This window comes from Macaca mulatta, chromosome 15 (genome assembly GCF_049350105.2).
Source record: "Macaca mulatta isolate MMU2019108-1 chromosome 15, T2T-MMU8v2.0, whole genome shotgun sequence".
NCBI classification, from domain to species: Eukaryota; Metazoa; Chordata; class Mammalia; order Primates; family Cercopithecidae; genus Macaca; species Macaca mulatta.
This window is the reverse complement of record NC_133420.1, coordinates 83,942,102-83,966,059: the sequence shown is the minus strand read 5'-3', so window position 1 is coordinate 83,966,059 and position 23,958 is coordinate 83,942,102. Positions and strand designations below refer to the sequence as shown.

General features: G+C 41.4%; 1 protein-coding gene across 1 annotated transcript in view; it reads right to left on the bottom strand.

Moving 5' to 3' along the window:
- The window catches only part of TTC39B (tetratricopeptide repeat domain 39B), a 141,885-nt gene that overhangs the window by 33,947 nt on the left and 83,980 nt on the right, over nucleotides 1-23,958 (bottom strand). The window contains exons 4-7 of the mRNA XM_015117669.3: nucleotides 13,423-13,533; nucleotides 10,554-10,685; nucleotides 9,387-9,463; nucleotides 3,422-3,489 (exon numbers count right to left, since the gene is read on the bottom strand). Of these exons, the coding sequence (XP_014973155.1) occupies nucleotides 3,422-3,489; nucleotides 9,387-9,463; nucleotides 10,554-10,685; nucleotides 13,423-13,533 (388 nt within the window). The remainder of the gene's footprint in view (nucleotides 1-3,421; nucleotides 3,490-9,386; nucleotides 9,464-10,553; nucleotides 10,686-13,422; nucleotides 13,534-23,958) is intronic.

Here is a 23,958-nt window from a genome sequence, read left to right as displayed (position 1 = left end):
AAAATAACTGGTCTGGTTTCTGAAGTGGCTGTCACTACTATGCAATTTTGTTTTAGGAAAACAAAACCACTTCAGTTCTGTTTATCTGATGGTCATCGACAATAAAATTGAGGCAGTTGGCCTGGATGAATGGCGTTTTCGGGGTCAGCATTCTAAGATTCTAAGACAATCTCTCAATAAATTACATCAAATAACTACTTGAAGGAAGTTACTCTAATAGATGGTGCTAGTGGAGACAGTCCTATGTTCTGCATTTCCAGAGAGAAAGTTTTTCTAGTCTATTCATATCAGAAAGATGCTCTGGCCGGGCACAGTGGCTCACACCTGTAATCCCTTTGGGAGGCTGAGGCGGGTGGATCACGAGGTCAAGAGATCGAGACCATCTTGGCCAACATGGTGAAACCCCATCTCTACTAAAAATACAAAAATTAGCCAGGCATGGTGGCGGGTGCCTGTAGTCCCAGCTACTCAGGAGGCTGAGGCAGGAGAATCACTTGAATCTGGGAGGCGGAGGCTGCAGTGAGCCGAGATCGCACCACTGAACTCCAGCCTGATGACACAGCGAGACTCCATCTCAAAAAAAAAAAAAAGTAAAAAGTAAATGCTCTGATATGTATTTCTTATATACTTAAGCATCCTCCTGTAGCAAAAGAAAAACTGACTTTCATTTACTAATTTCATTAATTGCTTCAATATTTATTGTTCTAATTATTATAAGAATCAATAGATATGAAATTCACTGTTTATCTTCTTAATTTAAGGAATCTTATGATTACATAAGATCCAATACCAACCAGAAAAGAATTTCTTAAATTAGCTTGAAATATGCCTCGAAAAAAAAAAACCATATTTCATTTCAGGATTCATCAAACTTAAATTTAATGCCTATTTTATACCAGGCACCCAAATGCAAAAACAGATGAAAGTAATACAGTATGTTAAGGGAAGGCGTCATGTGTGGAGAAGGAGCCAGGCATAGGGACGGAGTCATGCACGGGGATGGGATCATGCACAGGATGTCATGAGAACACAAAGTAGTAGCATGGAGAGGGCCAGAAATCCCTCCTGGAAGCATTGGTGCTTTAAGCACAAAAATAATTAGAAACTGGCCAGGTATAGAAAGGCAAAGCAGATGTGAACTTTGTAAGCAAAGTAAAACTCAAGTGGAAAGACGGGGCAGCATTCAGGATCATGATGGGTTTGGCCACGTGTGCATATGTAATTCCACACTGCTGAAGAATCTATTGCAAAGAGAATGACCAAGGAGTTAAGAAAGCTACCTCCAGCCATGCTACTCAATATGCAACCCTGTCAGTGGCATCCAACGACACCTGTAAGGTGTGTGTGTGTTGGCAGGGGCGGGGGCGGTAAGGGAACATAGAGAGGAGGTACCAGTTTTGTTTGAAAAAGCACCCCCTTCATTTCTGATATTCTGATACAGAATACTGCCACAGTCAGTAAGAGCTACTGAATGCTGAAGCAGAGAATTGACCAAGTCAGAGACTCGTTTCTAAGAGGGTACTCAACCCTCAACTGCAGAATAGGGAATGAGCTGAAGGTAAAAGAAATTAGAGAGGGAGAGTCACTAGGTTGCTGTACAGTTCAGCAAAGAGTGGATAAGCACCTCTTCTAGAACAATGACAGAAAGAGATGGAGTTGCACAATCTTTAAAAGGCTAAAGCAGCATGAATATAAAAATGATTGGGTGGGAGGCATGAGGAAGAGGGCACAAATATGGATATCTCTTTAATTTCAAGTCCGCAAACATAAAATAAGCCTCCAAATCCCAGATTTGATTGCCAAATCCCTGTTTGGAAAACAGAAAAAAACTTGGGCCTCCATAACTATCATTATGATGCTTACTGAGGCAATAAGACCGTTGTTATCAACCAGCCTTTGTAACGTCTATGTTTTAGGAAACAGGGTCATGGGCTACAGTGATTCCGTTTTATTAAACCAGAATCCAACCTAAGAGGTAAACCTCCATGAAAAGAAAGAAGCAACTGCCAAATAATTTAAGATTGTGGCCAGGCATGGTGGCTCACGTCTATAATCCCAGCACTTCAGGAGGCTGAAATGGGTGGAACACCTGAGGTCAGGAATTCGAGACCAGCCTGACCAATATGGTGAAAACCTGTCTCTACTGAAAATACAAAAATTAGCCAGGTGTGGTGGCGCACACCTGTAATCCCAGCTACTCGGGGGACTGAGACAGAAGAACTGCTTGAACCCGGGAGGCAGACGTTGCAGTGAGCCAAGATCGCGCCACTGCACCCCAGCCTGGGTGACAGAATGAGGCTCTAACCACCCCACACCCCTCCACAACAACAACAAAAAAAGATTGTGATTGAGGAAGATTTTCCATTTCACAGTTGAATTTCTTTCTGATTTCTTACACTCTCTACTCCACCTCACTCTCACTGTAGCCATCACTGCCACCCATGAAGCCATTATGTGAAGATTTATGTTTTAGAGAAGCATTGGAAGATACAGAAATAGGCAAGGTACTGACTGTACCAATTCCCAGAGGTGAAATTAAAATGCCTCATAAGAAAAGGATTAATTGTTTAGTGACTTTTAAAAAACTGTTTTTCCAAAGGAAGAAATAAAAGAAAGGGGAGTTAGAATACAGAAAGAAGGGGAAAAATAAAATTTGAAGTGTACATGAACTTTCCATATATGCCTAACTGAACTTCACTGAGGCAAGTGGTGTAAAACGGGGCACTTCCTCTGCCCAGGCCACTGCCATGTGCGGCCTCTACCAGTAGAAAGTACAAAGCGGAATATTCTCCCGGTTTCCACACAGATGCATCTTAAAATTAGATGTGGCAGTTGCAAAGCAGTTTCTTTAAAGTTTCTTTTTTGTTTTTGAGGCGGAGTCTTGCTCTGTCACCCAAGCTGGAATGCAGTGATGCGACCTCAGCTCACTGCAATCTCCACCTCCCAGGTTCAAGTGATTTTCCTGCCTCAGCCTACTGGGTAGCTGGGATTACAGGCATGTGCCACCACGCCCGGCTAATTTTTTTTTTTTGTATTTTTAGTAGAGACGGGGTTTCACCATGTTGGCCAGGCTCGTCTCGAACCCCAGACCTCAGGTGATCCGCCCACCTCAGCCTCCTAAAGTGCTGGGATTACAGACATGAGCCACCGCGCCTAGCCTAAAGTTTCTTTAAAGGCACAGTCTTTAAAGGGCAATGATTCCCAATGGAGTGCAATTTGAAATAGATTCTTAAGTGCAGTAGAGGAGGAACAAAGCTCTCTAGCATCTTTTTTCAGCCAAAGTTTATCAGAATAACAAATATTTGCCATTACAACTCTAAGTCAAAAGAACTGAAGCTTTAACATAGAATGCACCACATTTTTCTATGCAGCACTGGCTGTCTTCCCAGCCAATATAAATTCTAAGCCAAATATTCATTACCTGCACAAACGTGAGTGCAGCTTTCTGTAGGAGACACTCGGCATAACAGATTTCAGCATGCATTTCCTCTACGAAAAACAAATAAAATTATATTAAGTAAAATCCCACATCCAAAGTGATTGCTCTGTGATGCTCAGGAAAGACTGGCAGATAAATTAACCCAAAAGAGACCCCAAAACTTAGATGGCCCTTGTGCTTCCACAAAAGCAGAATGATAACCCCAGTTCTCACTTTGTCAGGAAGATTTTCCTGGAATGTGTGAAGTGTTCAGGGAGGTCATCCCCATTCAAACATAACTGCGAAGAGTCAGTCACTTCGTATCAGAGACCCAAACTCAGCTCACAAGTGGAAATTAACATTTAAAAGCACTTTAAAAAAAAAAAGGAAACCACTTATTTTTTAAGTTAATTAGTAACATAAAACTTTGGCTGTGCGCGGTGGTTCATGCCTGTAATCCCAGCACTTTGGGAGGCCAAGGTGGGTGGATCACCTGAGGTCAGGAGACAGAGACCAGCCTGACCAACAGGGAGAAACCCCGTCTCCACCAAAAATACAAAAATTAGCCAGGTGTGGTGGTGCATGCCTGTAATCCCAGCTATTTGGGAGGCTGAGGCAGAAGAATCGCTTGAACCTGCAAGGTGGAGGTTGTGGTGAGCTGAGATTGCGCCATTGTACTCCAGCCTGGGCAACAAGAGCAAAATTCTGTCTCAAAAAAAAAAAAACAACAAAACAACTTTAACATAGTTTTAAAAGTTGAAAAAAACTAAATTAAATGTATGAATGCTAGCTTCTAAAATATAAAGATATGGTAACCATGACACTAACCAGACACATTAACTACCTGAAAAGAAAGCAGCAATTCTCTAGAGCTCAGTGAAAAAGAAACGTCCTGCATGGCCATGTTAAGACTCCTCATATGTGAAGATCTGATATAAAAAGAGACAGCACTATCCCAGTTTTAGGCTAACTTGATCATGTAGATGTCTAGCACAAGAATAAGGTACTCTCAAAAAGGGGTTAGGTGGGGCTCTGTGCATCCCAGGGGCCTGTGGAGTACCCCAAAACACATACCCTAGCTTCCCAACAACCCATTATACTTGCAGAGAATGGAGAGATAAATCTTTACTTTTTTCCATATACAAGGCAGCAGATTCTTGCTCTATCCATGAGATGCAAATTGGCATGATATTTAAGTAAATGAGCCTGGGGTATTTAAGAGCCTGGGCTGCTAAAAACGCTCCGCCATGTACTGGCTATAGGACCTCATCCCCTCTCTGCTGGTTTCCTCATTTTTAAAGGCCACTAACACCACCTCTGGTTCACAGCTGAAGGATCAAATGAGGTACTACACACAGAGCTCATGATACAGAGTTAGCACTGGATCAATGCTAGCTACGTGCACTGAGATTACTGCCCTTGATCCATGTCACTGCTTTTTGATAAAAGCTCAGAAAGCATTTTTATGTGGAATGTGACTGAAAATAGAGTATTTCTGTATTATTGGGATTACTGCTAATAGACTTAGATGACAACAAGTACTTTCTTGCACTTATAGACCCCACCCCCACCCTATACACACATACAACCCACTGGTTCTCACAAATTGGTTCAAGTTCCTGCCATGCTCATATTCCAAATGTTTAATTTACAAAGAAGCCCCTCTGCAGCTAAGGTCTTCAACAGCGCACAGAGAGATGGGGCCAAAGTCACGACAGACCAAACTTGAGGAGTTACAGCCTGCATGCACACAGCAGGGTCTCAGTCCTTCAAAACACCTCTCCTCAAAGTGTGCCTGGTGATTTTCTAGCTGTGTTCAGTGGGATACCCACTGGTAACTTACTTTTACAGAGTCACCTGAATATCCTCTTCCTAGGTAATTCTGTGACAGAGTGAGAATCAGGAATTATTAGCTATGAAAGTCTGCTCAGGAATACAGATTGCTGGCTTGGGGTACATGCAGAGGGGATGAAGTCTGTGGTGGTGATGGTGGCGGTGAGTGGGGGGCAGAGAGGAGTTTGCCGGTAACAGGAGCAAGGAAAGCCCAGAGCACCTTCAGGAAAAGCCAGTCAAGGGAGGAGACAGCAATGAGGCTGGAAGGGTTAAGTCAAGGCTCAATTATAAATGGCCTTGAATGTTAGAGTCTACAGTTGATTGAGGAGGCAACAGTGAGTCAGTCCTTTCAGAGATCTGAGCAGACAGGTGGGCAGATCAGGGTTAAGTGAAAGATGAACACATTTAAGAGCAGCACAGGGATGTGACAAGGCAGACAGAAAAGGCATGAGAGTTTGAACTTTGCATTCCGCAAATAAGTATCTGTCATATTAAATCCCTTTCACATCCTAGGCACTCACTACATATAAATATCTGTAAAGGCCATTTGAAACCCATTTGGGGCAATCCGCCAGCCACAAGAGAAAAAAACTAGTATGTTCCACGTTAAACCCATGAAAAGTTTAATGAAATATACTCACTCCTGTAGACAACCAGACACTCAAGGATGTAAATGAAAATTACCAAGAGGAAAAACAAATCACACACTAAAGCTACAATGTTTTGACATGCTCCCTTGAACACAAAGTCTGTTTGGGTTGCAGTTGACAGCCAAACTCACTAAGAATAAAATACAGCTTAATTTATAAAAGTCTTACTCTTTCACTGTGTTTGATTTACACTGCATAGTTCTTTAGTTCTCAAAATTAGCCATTAGGTACTTATGAGTGGGTAACTACCAGAATATCTCTTAATTGTAAATTCCATAGTCCACAGGAGTAAATATCTTCATGATGCAGTGAAATAATGTTAGCTAAGCATTGCCTTTAGATATGAAAGTCTAAATAAACCTGTATTTCATAATAGGCTATACTCACAAGTATATTAGTTTATTTTATTTTAGTTTATATTACTTTACTTTATTTTTATTTATGTAGAAACAGGGACTTGCTCTGTCACCCAGAGGAGAGTACAGTGGCATGATCTGTGCTTACTGCAACCTCTGTGATATGGTTAGGCTTTGCATCCCCACCCAAATCTCATCTTGAATTGTAATCCCCATAATCCCTACGTATCAAGGGTGGGACCTGGTGGGAGATGTTTGGATCATGGCGCTGGTTTCTTCCATGCTGTTCTCATGACAGTGAGTGAGTTCTCATAAGATCAGGTGGTTTTGTAAGTGTTTGACAGTTCCTCCTACATGCCCTTCTCCTTTCTGCTGCCTTGTGAAGAAGGTGCCTTGCTTCCTCTTCACCTTATGCCATGATTTTAAGTTTCCTGAGGTCTCCCCAGCCATGCAGAACTATGAGTCAATTAAACCTCTTTCCTTTATAAACTACCCGGTCCTGGGCAGTTCTTTATAATAGTATGAAAATGGACTAATACACTCTGCCTCCTGGGCTCAAGGGATCCTCCCACCTTAGCCTCCTGAGTAGCTGGGATTATAGGCACAAGCCACCATGCCCAGACTATTTTTTATAATTAGTAAAAAGTAATTTTCTACTTTATTGCAGATTTCCTAAAGTGCCATTGTTCAAAGACATTATAAAAACATAACAACACAGTATCATCTATTTTCAAGATGACTAACACAGAAATAATTCAATATTTCCTTTATCCATATATGACACATCTCGTGCCCTTCTCTACTTGCCTAAAGGAGAAAGTGTGGGTTACGGTGGAAAGAGTTGTGGCTTAGGGAAAGGCAAATGATCAGTTAACCCTACTCTGCTAGGTGGGGAATCCTGGTCATTTGTTTATAACTCTGATCAGTTCCAAGTCTATAACGAGGAGGTTAGACAGGTTAATGTTAAGAAAAGCAACAAGGACAGTATATAGCACATACAGAACGCTTTTTAAAAGTGGAGGATCATCGGCTGGGTGCGGTGGCTCATGCCTGTAATCCCAGGACTTTGGGAGGCCCGAGGCAGGAGGATCACGAGGTCAGGAGATTGAGACCATCCTGGCTAACATGGTGAAACCCTGTCTCTACTAAAAATACAAAAAATTAGCCGGGCGTGGTGGCAGGCACCTGTAATCCCAGCTACTCGGGAGGCTGAGGCAGGAGAATGGCGTGAACCCGGGAGGCTGAGCTTGCTTGCAGTGAGCTGAGATTGTGCCACTGTCCTCCACCCTGGGTGACAGACCGAGATTCTGTCTCAAAAAAAAAAAAAAAAAAAAAAAAGGAGCATCTTATTTTTCAAATTATTATTATTATTTTTGAGACAGAGTATCACTCTGTCGTCCAGGCTGGAGTACGGTGGTGCGATCTCGGCTCACTGCAACCTCCGCCTCCTGGGTTCAAGCAACTCTCCTGCCTCACTCAGCCTCCTGAGTAGCCACTAGAGGGAAGCCATAGAGAGGGTAACAGAAAGGAGAATACAACAAAATAGTTCAATTTCTTTTGGGCCTATTTGATTTCTTATTAACCCACTTTAGTGAACTTTAGATCTAATGGAACTAATTTACATAAGTAGCCCAAAGAGGGAAGATATGTAGACACATTCTATCCGAAGTCAAGGGGATAAATAAATTCTTACAAATAGTTGGGGGTCAGTTTCCGGAGAAAAAGATGTAAGTTTCAGCTGCCTAGTGTGACCAATGAAATGCCATTCTGTTTGACCATGGTTTTGGGGTCAACATCATGCCCCTTTGAAATAAGTCCCAAAGATGTGAAATGTCTCATAATTCCTCTCCTACAATCAATACTCTAGCTTCACATCGTGCACATGTTCCCAAGTTCTCCGAAGTCCAAAACAAGTTGATAATACTCATCTAACAAAATAAACAAAACTTCCTAATAAAACACCCTCAAAAATACGTCTGACATATACTTGACCATTAGAAACTACTCTGACAGCAGTATCCAGAACTGCTCTTGCTCTAATCAACCAAAGCTACTTCTAGTAGCTTTGTATTTTGTGTTTTCTAGTATGGTATATTCTAGTATTTTGTGTCACCTCTTCAGATAACACATTTGACAATGACAATACAGGCACAGATTCTCCTGGGATGGCAAAAGCTTTATTCTACAATGATCACATTTGAAGGACATTTTTTTTTCCTTCTACAGGAATATCTAGATGCTTCTTTCTTGTAAACTATTCTGGACTAGAGTGTAACACTGTAAAGACAGAACTGATCATGAAACTTCTGCCCTAGTCCCAGGGGGCACATCAAACAATTTACAGCAACAGCCGTCATTTCCTCCCATCCATCTGATCAGGGTGCCGCAGCCAACCTTTCCTGGATTCCTGAATATTCCTAAATGTACACAAACCACACATCTTCCATACTGTGAAACATCACTTTTTAAAAGATATCAAAATTACTTTCACCTTGAAAAAAATTTTTAATAGCTTGTGGAAAACTGAAATTCTCACAGATGAATGGTAAGAATATAAACTGACCTACACCTTTGGAGAAAAAAACTGGGAATACCTATAAATATTGTAACTTTTCAAACTGCCAGTCCCGGTTATTCCACTTTTACAAATCTATCTTATGAAATAACTTTTCAAGATGCATGAATCTGTATGTATAAGGATTCTAGGACACCATTATTTGTAACAGTGAAAAAATAAAAACAATAGAGAAAATCCAATTTTGGTGCACAATACATCAATCCTGTGGAATATCACACAGCTGTTAAACACTCACATGTAATGACCTGGGAAAGTGTCAATGTCAAATTTACACCTATTATGTGATTTTATGCTTGCAAAAAAAAAAAAAAAGAACAATCCATGAGCGACAACAAAAACCCTATGTGTACCTTATTTATGTATTTGAGTACGTACGCAGAAAAGGCTTTACAATGAACTATTAACAATGGTTACTTTTGGAAGATCAGTATGATAGGGAAGAGAAAAAGACATTCCATTGACTTTATACACTTCAGTATGGAATTTTATGAGATGATCATTTTTTAACTTTTAAAATCAAGGAAAAAAGTGATCTTTTAAATGACTTTTACCTTCACTCAGTTGCTCCAGGGATCCTCTAGAAAGAAGACTTGAGAAAGATTCTACAACTGTGTATTTTTTCCTGTATCTACATCGAGTAAATAAAAAGGGAGATAGAAAATAGAAAAAAAAAAAAATCAGGCTAAGCTCATTTTCATTTGCCATTCATTTCAGTCACTATCACACCAAAGAGTCAAAAAGCTGAAACTCTAAACCCTGAAGTCTGTAGGACACAGATCATCCTTTTCCAACACTCTACACTCAGCACTGGCTAGCCACTTGCGGGAACTCAGTCTGTGTTACTGAACACCAAGTGGGGAAACCCACACACGCCAGTGAAAACTAACCTCCAAAGTACCTTCCCTTATCCTGATAACTAAAACCAGGATTTGTGTAAAATTCTCCACAGGTGAAAAATGAAGTTAAAGTGCAATATTTGGAAGCTCTCTTCATTTGAGGAGCTTACAACACCATTATATCAGGATGCAATTTCACCCATGTTAACCTTCTGATCATGAACCTTCTGCCCTAGTCCCAGCGGCACATCAAGCAATTGACAGCAACAGCAGTCATTTCCTCCCATCCATTTGCCCAGGGTGCCGCAGCCAGCCATTCCTGGATTCTTGAATATTCCCAAATGTCTACAAACCAAGCATCTCCCATACTGTGAAACATTTATCATTTTTTAAAAGATATCAAAATTACTTTTGCCTTGAAAAAAAATTTTGATACGGTCTTCCTATACACACAGGGTAAAGCTTAAAATAAAACTAAAACTCTATCTCATTTTCACCAAACAAAAGTGTTCAAAAAGAGGTCCTTCTTAAACAAATAAAACATTCCCTCATGAATTTGCATCTCCCACTTAAAACAAAAACACTCCTTGCGTGGCTTGGTTTGGCGTGCAGTACCTAATGTCATCTACCTTGAGAGATGCTTGCTGCTAATCCCACAGAAATCCCCCCCAAATCTCTGTAGCTCAGATCCCAGATTATCAAAAAGAAAAGTGGAATATATAGATGTCAAATGGGAATCCTTCAGCTTCGAGGCTGAATTTCTTTTCTGTAACTGTGGCCAATTTCAAACACAGAGCTCTTGGTCAGGCAAATGACATTATTTTTGTCACACAGGCATAAAAGTTTGCAGTCTCATCTCAAGTATTGAATGACTCGTCATACTTTTGGCAGGTTTGTAAAGCGTCCTTCATGGCAGAAATGCCATTTTGGATGTCCTGTTGCTCGAAGGTCAGGACAGCCTGCAACACCACAATGGTACTGTAGCCCAGAGCATGGTACATACTCTCCTTAGCCCTGGGGAGAAAACAGGGAATTCAGACATTTTAATTCAATGGAAATACTGATCATAAGAAATCCTAGGAAATGCATGTTCTGACTTGCACAGTAACCTTTATTCCTTCACCATAATCACCAAAATTATATGGTTGGTGAAAAGTAACCTCTTAAAAACTCAAGTACCAAGGACTTTCCAATGTAAACCCACACAGGCAGAACAAAATGTTCCAGGTTGAAGGGGACAATATGCATTTCCCTATTTCAACACAAGAGGGCAGCCTGCCGGCAGATTCCAAGCAAACCAACTGTCTTCAGTTGAAAAGAGGGCAGCATGCTACCACCTTTGGCTCTGAAATAAGTGCTAAAATAAAGGCCGCTGGAAATGCATTTTTTGACAGAGAGATTCCAATATGTTTTTTCAAAAATAAAGGCTCATTTAAAGTAATTCCTCTCCTCTCCAGCCAAAGGCCAAGAGCAAACAAGATTTTGGAACAAGTTAGGCTGGTCACAAGAGCCATGACCAAAGTAGATGTCAGACCTTATATCTAGTCTAATACCATTATCTGAAATTCCTGATTAAAGTTCTTGATAGTTCAAATCATCAAGTTACAGTGAGATCTGCTTCAGGATTCTTAAGGATGTTAATGACTCCTAACGGATGGCAGACATCCAGATTCTCGGGCTGTGAGAACATCATTTATTTTCTCAAAACTTCTTAAGCTGTATTAATTATTTATAAGGTTTAAAATGCTAATGCATGGTTTTGTTTTTAATTTAAATATTAATGCATAACAGCCTGCTGCCATGCGAAACAAATACAAGCCACATTATTTTTTGCCCCCACGGAAATAGTCTAAACATCCTTTGGTAATTTGCAGCTTGTCCTGAACATTGAGGGCACTCACTATCTGTTCAAAAGAACCACAAGGAATCAGAGCAGCTCAAAGTTAATCATTAATTGTGGTTTCAAACCTCACATTTTTAACTGAAAGCTCTTTCAAGAAGAAAAAAAAAATTATTTCAAATGAGGGAAAAGTATTAGTTATTTATTTATTTATTTTTGAGACAGAGTTTTGCTCTTGTTGCCCAGGCTGAAGTGCAATGGCACGATCTTGGCTCACCGCAACCTCTGCCTCGTGGGTTCAAGTGGTTCTCCTGCCTCAGCCTCTCGAGTAGCTGGAATTACAGGCATGTGCCACCATGCCCGGCTAATTTTTTGTATTTTTAGTAGAGTCAGGGTTTCTCCCTGTTGGTCAGGCTGGTCTCGAACTCCCGACCTTAGGTAAACCGCCTGCCTCAGCCTCCCAAAGTGCTGGGATTACAGGCCTAAGCCATTTAAACAGTGAAACATGTATAAAACTCAGAGATGAACCTGACTGAATACAACACTAAATCGTTTATTTTCATCCCATGTCATGATCAGCTGTGTGTCAGTGGCAGAGAAAGACTTGTTGGAATAAAAATCAAAGGAGATAATGGGTACAAAAATACAGTTAAATGGAAGAAATAACTTCTAGTATTTCATAATAAATTATAATTAACAATAATTTATTGTTATTTCAAAACAGCTAGAAGAGAATAATTATAAATGTTCCTGACACTAAGAAAAGATAAATGTTTGAGGTGATGGATAACCCAATTACCCTGATGATCATTGAACATTGTGTACAGGTAAGGAATTATCACATGTACTCCAAAAATAGGTACAACTATGGCTCATCAATAAAAACATTCAAAAACCCAAAGAAGACAGGCAAGCAGGCTGAGAAAAGACACAGGAGAGACCAAGAGAGAGGGAAAGACAAGCAGACAAAAGGAGGTAGAGACAGAAGACAGAGAAGTCTGAGGGACTGAGAAGGACAGAGGGAAAAAAGCATGGGACAGGCAAGGTGGAGATTGTGAGGCAAATATTGAAGACAACACTGAAAGATTTCCTTAGACTACAGGGCTTCACCATCGATTTCATCATTTGTTCTTAACCTGTGGAATGACAGCTGACCCACCTTGACTACAGCTATTCTAAATCTTAACAGAATTTCCATAGCAGCTCCTCAGCAGGTCAATTAATCTCTAAGATTCAGATGACCAGAATCCAGTCACCTTAGTAAACACTCAAAGTAAGGAATGAGATTGCCCACTTTTGTGCCAAAGTAAACTTCTAGGAAATTATTATATGAGGTCTAAGCTTCATCTAAACAAGTGTTTGAGGGCACAATGTAAGACTATTGTCAAGATAAAGACCGAGTAAACAGGCAAGCACAGGTTTTATTGCCACATCTGAAAACTTAACAGGTACTATTAATTGAAATTAAATTGCTTAACTTGTTTGTCGAACAAATAGAGAACCCCAGTAATATTCTTATTATCTTAAATTTCTTTTTAGCATTGAGATCAGCATATTCTGGTTCGTCCCCTCCCCATTTCAAAGGAAATTTTTTTCAATATTTAAAAGGAACAAACATAAAAATATTTCACTGAAGAAAGCAAAATTGAAGCCTTATAAAACTACTTATAAGATGACAATATCTGAACAAGAGAGATTAAAATATGCAAAACAATCAGGAATTTTCTACTGATTATATTTGAAAACTCAGATTTCTAAACTGAATTTTAAAAGTGACCAAAGTAAGGTCTGAACTAAATTAGCTTATCAATATTCAGATGGGAACAGATAAATTAATTTACAAGCATGACATCAAAGAATCATCAGAAACATCTGAAAGATATTTTATCTAAAAGACACAAAGTAAATTACCAGGGGCGAAGCAATTCTAAGGCATCTGTAAATTTGTTGCTTAGAAATAAGTTCAATGCCACAGCACATTCTTCGAGGCCACTCTTGAGATCCACCTTGGTTGATGATGAACTAAAGATCAAGAAAAAAACACAGAGAATTTCTGTAGTTTTACCATCAACAAGTTGTCCCCAGGGAGTGTGTGTATGTGGATTCTGGAGACAGGACAGGCTGGAATTCTAACTTTGCTGCTTACTGTCTATAAGATCCCTGAGTCTCAATTTTCTTATCTGTAAAACGTGAAGACCAACACCTACTTTGTGGGGCTGCTGTGAAGATGAGGTAAACTGACAAATGCTGCTCACAGCAGGCGCTAAATAAATGATAGTTCCCTTCCCCACTGCTTCAAAGACCGTAAGGGTAGGAATTCCACACTTTTGTACATGGAGGAGAGGGAGACTATTTTATTTTAGTCTGGTTATACATGGGGAAAAAAACGTGCTTCACTGGAAAACCATGCACTGCCGAGACGCCGGAGGAGATCTCTACAGGTAATTAGATTCTGATTCCCAGGGAGCTTACAACTCTGTAAATTGTAGATAACTAATAGCAGTGCAAAATAACTGTTGTCTATAGGCGTGTTAATTTTGCCTGGCCAGTAGAGGCTCAACTAACTTCCCTCCCCAGCTGTGGAATAAGTTAGTTTTCCTGGATTTGCACATTAATTTCAACAATACTTTACTTCACAGAAATTTGTTCTGATTTCTCCTTTGAATTTGTTATAACATCTGCCAAATGTCCTCATCTATAATTAATAATTAATCAGTGATTAAATAAAATCCTTAACATGTTCATTTTTGTATCTATATGAGTCATGATTTTATCCTTTTTTCAAAATTATATTAATCACTTATGATTGAGAGAAATTTTGTTCTTTAAAGCCATCTCTAAAATGTTTTGTGTAACGACCTGTAAAAGGGCAATATTTCAGTAAGTAAATGAGCAGTAGGATGATTTGGTAAACAAAAATGCTGATAAGAAATAAACCAGCAGGCATGTATGGCTCATGCCCAGCACTTCAGGAGACGGAGACAGGAGGAATACTTGAGGCCCGGAGTTCAAGACCAGCCTGGGCCACAGAGTGAGCACTCGTCTCTATAAGAAAGTTTTTTTCAAAAGCCAGGCATGTGGTGTGTGCCTGTAATCCCAGCTACAGGTATTGCAGTGGGAGGGTCGCTTGAGCTCAGGAGTTTGTGGTGTAGTGAGCCATGATCATGCCACTGTACTCTAGTCTGAGCGATAGAGACCTTGTCTCAAAAAAATAAAATGGGGCCGGGCATGGTGACTGATTACAGCACTTTGGGGGCCGAGGCAGGTGAATCACTTGAGGTCAGGAGTTTGAGACCAGCCTGACCAGCATGGTGAAACCCCATCTCTATTAAAAATACAAAACTAGCAGAGTGTGGTGGCACATGCCTGTAATCCCAGCTACTCAGGAGGCTGAGGCAGGAGAATCACGTGAACCCAGGAGTCAGAGGAGCAGTGAGCCGAGATTGCACCATTGCACTCCAGCCTGGGCAACGGGAGCGAAACTCTATCTCAAAAAAGTAAATAAATAAAATGGGCCAGGTGCGGTGGCTCACACCTCTAATCCCAGCACTTTGAGAGGCCAAAGCAGGCGGATCATTTGAGGTCAGGAGTTTGAGACCAGCCTGGCCAACATGGTGAAACCCCATCTCAACTAAAAATACAAAAATTAGCTGGGCTGGGCATGGTGTTGCACTCCTATAATCCCAGCTACTCAGGAGGCTGAGGCAGGAGAACTGCTTGAACCTGGAAGGTAGAGGTTGCAGTGAGCCGAGACCATGCCGCTGCACTCCAGCTGGGCAACACAGCAAGACGCTGTCTCAAAAACTAACTAACTAAATAAATGAAATGAAATAAAAATAAATACATAAACTTGAGAAGTATTTGAAGTTGAGTTTCCATCCCACCAACCTCTTTAATTTCATTCTTTAAGACATGAAAGCAAAGTGCCGGCCGGGCGCGGTGGCTCAAGCCTGTAATCCCAGCACTTTGGGAGGCCGAGACGGGCGGATCACGAGGTCAGGAGATCGAGACCATCCTGGCTAACACGGTGAAACCCCGTCTCTACTAAAAAATACAAAAATCTAGCCGGGCGAGGTGGCGAGCACCTGTAGTCCCAGCTACTCAGGAGGCTGAGGCAGGAGAATGGCGTGAACCCGGGAGGCGGAGGTTGCAGTGAGCTGAGATCCGGCCACTGCAGTCCAGCCTGGGTAACAGAGCGAGACTCCGTCTCAAAAAAAAAAAAAAAAAAAAAAAAAAGAAAGCAAAGTGCCCCTTCAGTGACTCCTCTAGCAGGAGTAGGTTCTGAGGGCAATGCCAGAACGCCTTCCCCTTGCAGGTCTTCTCATGGCTCCTCCTTGTTATTCAGATCTCAGCTAATGCAGAGCAGCCTGGCTGACCCCCTCCCATCCTGTCTCACTGTTTTTCCTTCCACCATTATTACCATCCAAAAGTATTTTGTGTGTGTCGCATTTGTAGACATGCTTGTCTGTCTTCCCTCTCTAGAACATAAATGCAAGGAGGTTGTTTTAGTCATTCCTGTGCACCAGTGCCTTGGACAATACCTAGAACATATTACATGCTCAAAAAATATTGCTGAGTGGTGAATGGGTGGATACAACTGTTCGGAGGAGAAACGGAGACTTCTTCATGCCTAGAGTTTGAGACACCTCCTCTAGGATGGAGTAGAACCAAGACAAGCTCTTAACGGAGGGCTAAGAATTGCTTTGCCCTTAAGTTTCCAGTGAACGAAGAGATCAAATAAAAATGCTAGGAGTTCACAAACCTCTCACAGCAAGATTTCTCACAAGAAAGTTGCCTGATACCTCCTGTACCAGTCCATAACCAAATTTTGTCAGCGTTACCTCCTGAACATCTCTTGAATTTATCCTGTCTCATCTCTACCGTCCAGCACAGGTTAGTCATCGGGTGTTGCCTGCGGTCTATAGACCCATCTTTCCCCATTGCCTACCTCGGCTCCCCCTCATCAAATCTTTACCTAGAGTCCTTTCAACTAATATTTATGCTAATATGTGCCAGGTACTCTTCTAGGTGCTGGCAATACAGCAATGAACAAGAGACACAGGATCCCAGGCTCTCAAAGAGCTTTCGTTCTACTGGAGAAGGGAGGGCAGATTTGCACAAGCAGACCAAGAACTGACCAGGGTCATCCCTGATTGGGATAAGTGGTTTGGAACAGAACTTAGGTTTTGGGGGAGGCAGGGGTGGGGAGAAGGCCCAACATTAATGAGGATGGTCAGGAAAAGCTCTCCAAAAAGGTGACATCCAATCGCTGTATAATGGAGCCAGCCATGGGAATATCTAGGTTGAGGGCAGAGGGGGCATTCTAAACTGGGAACGTGATGAGCAAGGCAGAGAATGAAAGAAAATGAGGACAGAAAACAGGCAAAAGCCAGAAACCATAGTGGCGGAGAGGGTGAATTTTATTCTTTGAACAAAAGGAAATACACTGGCTCAGAAATCCTCACTCTTTTCTCAGCATCCCTTCCCTTCAAATATTAGCTGTTCCCATTTTACCTCCCACCAATTCTCTCTAAGGTTACAGCTCATCCTTCATCACCAGGAAACAGACTGTGAACAGATACTAGTCCTCTTGCCAAACATCCACCTCTGCATCTCAGCTGGCCACACTGTCACCTGGGAGGATACACTATACACACCCCCACTTAGATACACAAAGTGGGAGCTCAGCACCTCTGAACACGGTATACTCAGCTCTTCCGAGTGGTTTACGATGATGTTCACCTGGAATTAACACTCCTCTGCAGAACACTAGGGCTACCATGTGTTCTGTAAGGAATGACCAGGACAGCAACTTTCCCCATGGTCAAGACTTCTGTCAAGTTATCTCTCAGACACACATGCTCTTCTTCATTTCCACTGCCATCACATTAACTGAGACTCTTATCACTTCAGATCTGAATTCTGAAATACTCTCCAAGAATGCATTCCTATGACTGCTTTGACTCCATGGTTCTCAAACTCTAGCACACATCAGACACACTGGGATACCACTCTCAGGCTACTCTCCTCTTCCTAAAACAGATGCTCACCATTCTACCTCCTTAGATTAAGAACCTAAAGTAGCTACCCACACCTACCACGTGCACTAGAAATAGGCTCACCACACCTGTCCAACCAGACTGGAATGATGAGCAAGGCTATTTAAAAACAGGCCAGTATAGTCAGGTGCAGTGGCTCATGCCTGTAATCCCAGCACTTTGGGAGGCTGAGGTGGGTGGATCATGAGGTCAGGAGCTCCAGATCAGCCTGGCCAACATGGTGAAACCCTGACTCCACTCAAAATACAAAACTTAGCTGGGCATGATGGCCCACACCTGTAATCCCAACCACTGCAGACGCTGCAGTGAGCTGAGATCGTGCCACTGCACTCCAGTCTGGCGACAGAGTAAGACTCTGTCTCAAAAAAAAAAAAGCACTCCGGTATTCTGCAAGAGGCTCATCAGCATAGCATCCCCTCAAGTACAGCATGATGTAATTAATGAAAAGATTCCTGCACTGGAAATTAGAAGTCAGCCAAGCCATTCTCCAGCCTTGTGACCTTCACAGTGCCCCTTAACTTCCCTGAGTCCCTAGTCTTATCTTTGAAGTGCTCTCATTTCACAACGTCTGCAGGAGAAGCAAAGGCAATGGTTATTATGAGTGTGTTTTGTGGACTTTCAAGCCCCGTGCAAGTTAATAACCATGTCTAATTCTCCAAAAACTATGGTGCTCAGTCCACATATTCATACTCCTGCCCTGCTGGAGACACGCCCGAGCGCCTTTCATAATATACATCTTCAGTGAGGTGACGACTCCTCATGTTTCTAATTTAAAAGATAAGTTAATTTAAGGCAGGATGAGATTTTTAGTCTATTTTAAAATATATATATATATAAAAAATGAATACATAACTTAATAAAAATTTGGAACTATACTATATCATTATCACTTACATTCCAATTCTTACTTTAGGAATTACTTTGTAAGCTTGGTTACAAAAAACTTCATAGTAAATGAGCATCTGGGCTCTGGAATTGGATCCTTTTATTCATTTCCTGACTCCCTTTTGCCTCAAGAGAAGTCAAAGATTTCCCACAATATATTGGTTCCACTGCAACTGTGATCCTAGAGAACTAGGCTGCAGCCTCCCAAGGCCATTTTCTATTACTTATCTGGAGGTTTTGTCTCTTTCCTCTAGAAATCATAATTTTTACTCACTTATGTTGGACAGGGAAAAAACTGGTGACTTTTTTCTCCTCCTTCCAAATTATCTGAACTCTGCTCACATTACTTTTATAATGAAAAACTGATTTATAAAAATTTTGAAACATAAAAGCAGTATTTTAAATAACAGCAAAGGAAAAGTCTTTTCTCCACCACTTCCCAGTTCTGTAACCTTGAACTCACTTTACCTCTGTAAGTCTCAGCTTCCTTATCTGTAAGATGGGGATCGTTAAGTCTGCAGTTACTACTATACAAAGTAGTTGCAAAGATAGAGGAAGCCTGGAATTAAGAGTATAAGCATTTATATATATTGAGGCATTACTACAGTTCTCCAGAAGTGTCAACCTGCACCACCTCCCCTGCTAAGAACCACATACGCACACATACATGGTGACCTGGCAAAGTTTCTCTGTACTTTGCTCATAATCTGATGACCTTCTACTATTAACATATCTGATTCATGAGATCTATTGATTAAAAGGTAAAGAAGGGATTTTATTATTTGTATTACAATCAATAAAAGTCTACAAAACCAATATATAATCATCATATCCCCTCACACTTCTCCCCTGAAGCAGGTCACAAGACCCCCATCTAAGAGGTGCCCTCCCTGGACCCTGAGGAAAGGAATATCCTTATCTCCAACGCCTCGGACTTCCCTGAGCAGGGACTTCACTAGATGAACGCTCCTGGATTTTCCTCTCCCTCCTCCCCTCTTCATTATTCAGATGAATTATCTGATCAGTGAGCTGGAAAGAAACACGGGGCATAAATGGCCCAGCCCCTTTCTTACATGGAAAGAGGGTGCAGAAAAGTCTATTCTCTCAGCAATGCAGTGAGCTAGTAGGGCAGGCTCTACTGCCCCCCACCGCCCAACCACGACCCTCACAAGGGAGGCCTGTGATTTAGGGCTGAAATTCCACACACAGCTATGTCAAAAAGAAGCCCATTTTTCCATGCATCTAAGCTGTAATACAACCTCCAACATAGTCTTTGTGAATAACGAAGCTGTGAATTTGATCTCCACAGGCCTGACTCTTGCATCAGTATTTCAACTTAGGCCAAAAAGGAACCTTTTTTCCAAAGATAGAACTAAACACTTAGAATCTGTATGCACAGAATGATGGGCAGACAAGTTTACTCTTCAGAGGCTTTTACTAATTTGTGTGGAAGTATCCAGGGTTCTTTTGCAAGCAAATCCAAATCCAAGTCCCCTGTACCTGTGGACTCCAGATCTCCCTGCCCTCAAGAGCTCCAGGGCAAGAAGTCTCAGGCATTACTACAATTCAGCTGTGTGGTGTTCAGAAGCTCAGAAGCAACTGTGACTGGACAGCCAGACTACAGAAACTCCTGTTACCATTTCTCATTAGTTATCCAAGGGAGAGGAGGGACCCCATAAGCTCATAATCTACAGTGGGCTGTGTTAGATGGCAAGACTTCCAAGAAAGTCCTTAACCTCTCCAAGTCTTTGTTTCCTCCGCTATGAAAAGGATGAGGACACGACAATATCCACCCAATAGGTATTATTAACATTGCTGTTATGAGCATCAGAAAAGATAAAAATGCATATGTAAAAGGTAAAAATGCAACTACGTAATGCACTAAAAGGAATGATGTAAATATTATCATCTATGAAAGAATAAAAGTGCCTGCTCTCTCCTCGTGTGAATAGTGTGCTCATCCTTCAGACTCAAATGGGGAAGCAGAGGTTTTTTTTTTCTTTTCATTTCCAAATAATTTCAGGCTTCCAAAAAGTTGGAAAAATAGGACAGAGTTTGTATACCCAGTTCCCCTAGATAACATCTTACATAACACTTTTGAAGGGTGCTGGCAATGATTTTGTAGCATTGTCCTTCAGTCTGTCTGATGTTTCCTCATGATCAGATTCAGGCTACACATTTTGGGCAAGAGTCTACGGCCATATCACCCTGAACACACCCGATCTTGTCTGATTTTGGAAGCTAAGCAGGGTCGCGTCTGGTTAGTACTTGGACAAGAGACATTATGGGCAAGAAAACCACAGCAGTGATGCCGTGTTCTCAGTGCATGGTATCAGGGCTATGAGCTGCATGCACAGCTTGTTTCTGGTGACGACTGCATAGCTAGGGTGGTCTCTAATGTGAGGTTACTACTGTTCCCTTGGGAGTCACTAAGCATTTTCAGGGGAGGTTCTCAACACTCTGCAGATACCCCATTTCACAACACACAATGCCCCCTAACTTTAGTGTCCACTGAGTGTTCTTGTCTGTACCCATTACCATTGTGGTTTGCCAAACAGCAATTTTCTGTTCCCGTCATTTCTTCCACATCAGTCAGAATGAATAGGGAAGAGCTCTCCCTCCTACCACTGACATGTTTACCCAATTATTTATATACTATAAACACATCGCTATTAATTCATTCTGTGGACTATATAACTCATTACAGTCATTATTTATTTTCTTTCTCAAATTGTCCCAGATTTGGCAATTGGAAGCTCCTTTATGTTGCTCCCGTGTTCTTTCGACAAGCCCTGTCCTTTTTTCCAGCAATTCTTTACTTTCTGGCACAAGATCTTCTAGGTTCATCTCGTACTTTCCCGGCCCTGGTGCTGGAATCAGACAGGAGCCTTGGTTTCTTTTGTCAGAGAATGGCATCAGAACTGAGGCCTTGGGTGCCAGGGGTCTCTGCGTCTAGGCCCCAGAATAGCAGAGTTCTGACCCAGAGGCACCCCTGTGGTGCCACAGTGCTTCAAGTTATGTCTACTTTAGCAGATCTGTTAATTAACAGAAAGAGTTGGGTTTTGTTCTTTTTTTAAAAAAAGCACTTAGTCTATATAACCAAAGCATGATATATAAATTCATTTAAATTATTATACCTTAATGCCCCTCCTTCTTATCCTGATTTTTTTTGTTAATAAGCACAATTATAATAAGCTGCTTTTTAGTATTGCATTGTTACATATGGTAATACTTTTACATTGCCCAATATGTCTCTAACAAAAATAACTTATTTTGAAATGACTTCTCGGCAAACACTGGTGACTACTCTGGTTAAGCAACTAAGCCAGATCATTAGACGAAGGCTAAATGAATTAGGAAGAAGCAAGACAGGGTAACATAAGTACAGTGAGAAGGTGGGATGTATTCCCAAAAACTTGCCTCGGCTTTCTCAAGCTCAGTCAAGGGTTTTTGTTGTTGCAGTTGTTAAACTAAAAGGGATTGTTCCGAGAGGGAATGGTACACATGTGGTAATGGCACGGAAAATACACCTGGCACTCTTCTAACACAAAGGAGGTAAAAGCTAGACTTAACTCTATGTAATAACAGCTGGGCAATCTGTCCTGCATTCTTTTTTTTAATAGTGGTAAAATATATACAGCATAAAATTAATTATCATCTTAACCATTTTAAAGCACACAGCTCAGTGGTGTTAAGTATATTCACACTGTGTGAACCAAACAGGTGTGGTTCATCACTTCAATCTTTAGAACTTTTTCATCTTGCAAAACTGAAACTCCATACTCATTAAACAACTCCCTCTTTCCTGAATTCTTTACTAACCAATCCAAGGGAGAGTCACCCTCTTCTCTTATAAGCCCTTGGCCAACATTTTGCCATAACCTTCATGATTGAGCCATGTGGACACCTCATCCCACTAAACCAGTCTCTGGAACTCAGTCTCCTGAGCAGCCAGAACTCCCTATGTAATTCTGGGATATCCCAACGCCAACCTTGATTTGGTAACTAAAGCTACCAACAGTCTGTATCCACACTGGGCTGACATATCTAGGCTTGGTAAGTGAAGTATAAAGAAGTCTATGAAAGGTTTTCTCTCCGTTCCTTTAATTCTGAGGCCGTAGACCCCTGTTCTGTTTTGATGACTTTCTCAAGTAAATAAAAAAGACACACTTTAACTTAGAGACTGTAAATTGAGCAACCTTGTGTTCAGTCTGTTTCCTATGGAAAAATACATATTTGATGAGCCAACAATATGTCTCCCACCTCCAATGAAGAGATGTGGTAAGAGGAGAAAGTAAAGTGATGACAAAGCTCTGGCCAGTGTGCCGAGTCTTTCCTCACTTTTCCAAAGTGACCTTAACACAGTTGTTTCAACAACTAGTTTCTAAACAGATTTGAAGTGATGAACACAAAACTGTCAAATGTCTTAAAGTTTGTCACTTTGGTGACCTGAAAGGACACTGGCAGGAAATTCTAACTCCAAGAATTTCAGAGTGACAAGGCATTTTAGCTGATCATGTACTTCTCTGGATATGAGGATCCATTTGTGGGAAGATTCTCTCTTGGCTCTTTCAAGGTTGGAGGGAGAATCAAAAGAAACCATGGTTTTCAAAACACTTTGTAAGACTAAACAAGTGAAAGGGATTATAAGCAAGGAGGCAAATGAGGTTCTTAAACGTGCACCGGCCTAGAAATGAGAAGGTGGAGCATCAAGATGTAATGCCACCACTGCCTGGCCGTGGCACTTGGCTATGCCACTTGACACCCAGGGTGTCTCACTTGTTAAATGGTGACTCAAACTCCCTCCTTGGCTGCCTCACAACTTTGTGTTAAGAAGCAAATAGCTATTTGTGGAGTGAGGAGTACCAGAAGGAGTAACATATGAGGTATGGCATTATCATTTTCTGTTCAGACTAACTCCATAAGAGCCACATTTCTTGTCTACATCCAAGCTTCCTCCACTTTGCAAGTGTCCTTTTAGGCTGCTCCACATTACATTTATAAGGGCTTGCTTTGATACATGCATTAGAAGACCTATTAATCAAAAGGCAGAGTGAGAATGTCTATTATTTAGTTTTTAAAAAGAAAAAGATGGCCGGGCGCGGTGGCTCAAGCCTGTAATCCCAGCACTTTGGGAGGCCGAGACGGGCGGATCACGAGGTCAGGAGATCGAGACCATCCTGGCTAACACGGTGAAACCCCGTCTCTACTAAAAATACAAAAAAATTAGCCGGGCGAGGTGGCGGGCGCCTGTAGTCCCAGCTACTCGGGAGGCTGAGGCAGGAGAATGGCGTAAACCCGGGAGGCGGAGCTTGCAGTGAGCCGAGATAGCGCCACTGCACTCCAGCCTGGGCGACAGAGTGAGACTCCGTCTCAAAAAAAAAAAAAAAAAAAAAAAGAAAAAGAAAAAGACTATGAAAACTGCAAATGTGAATACAGGTTGAGCATCCCTAATGTGAAAATCCAAAACTGAAATGCTCTAAAATCTGAAACTTTTTGAGCA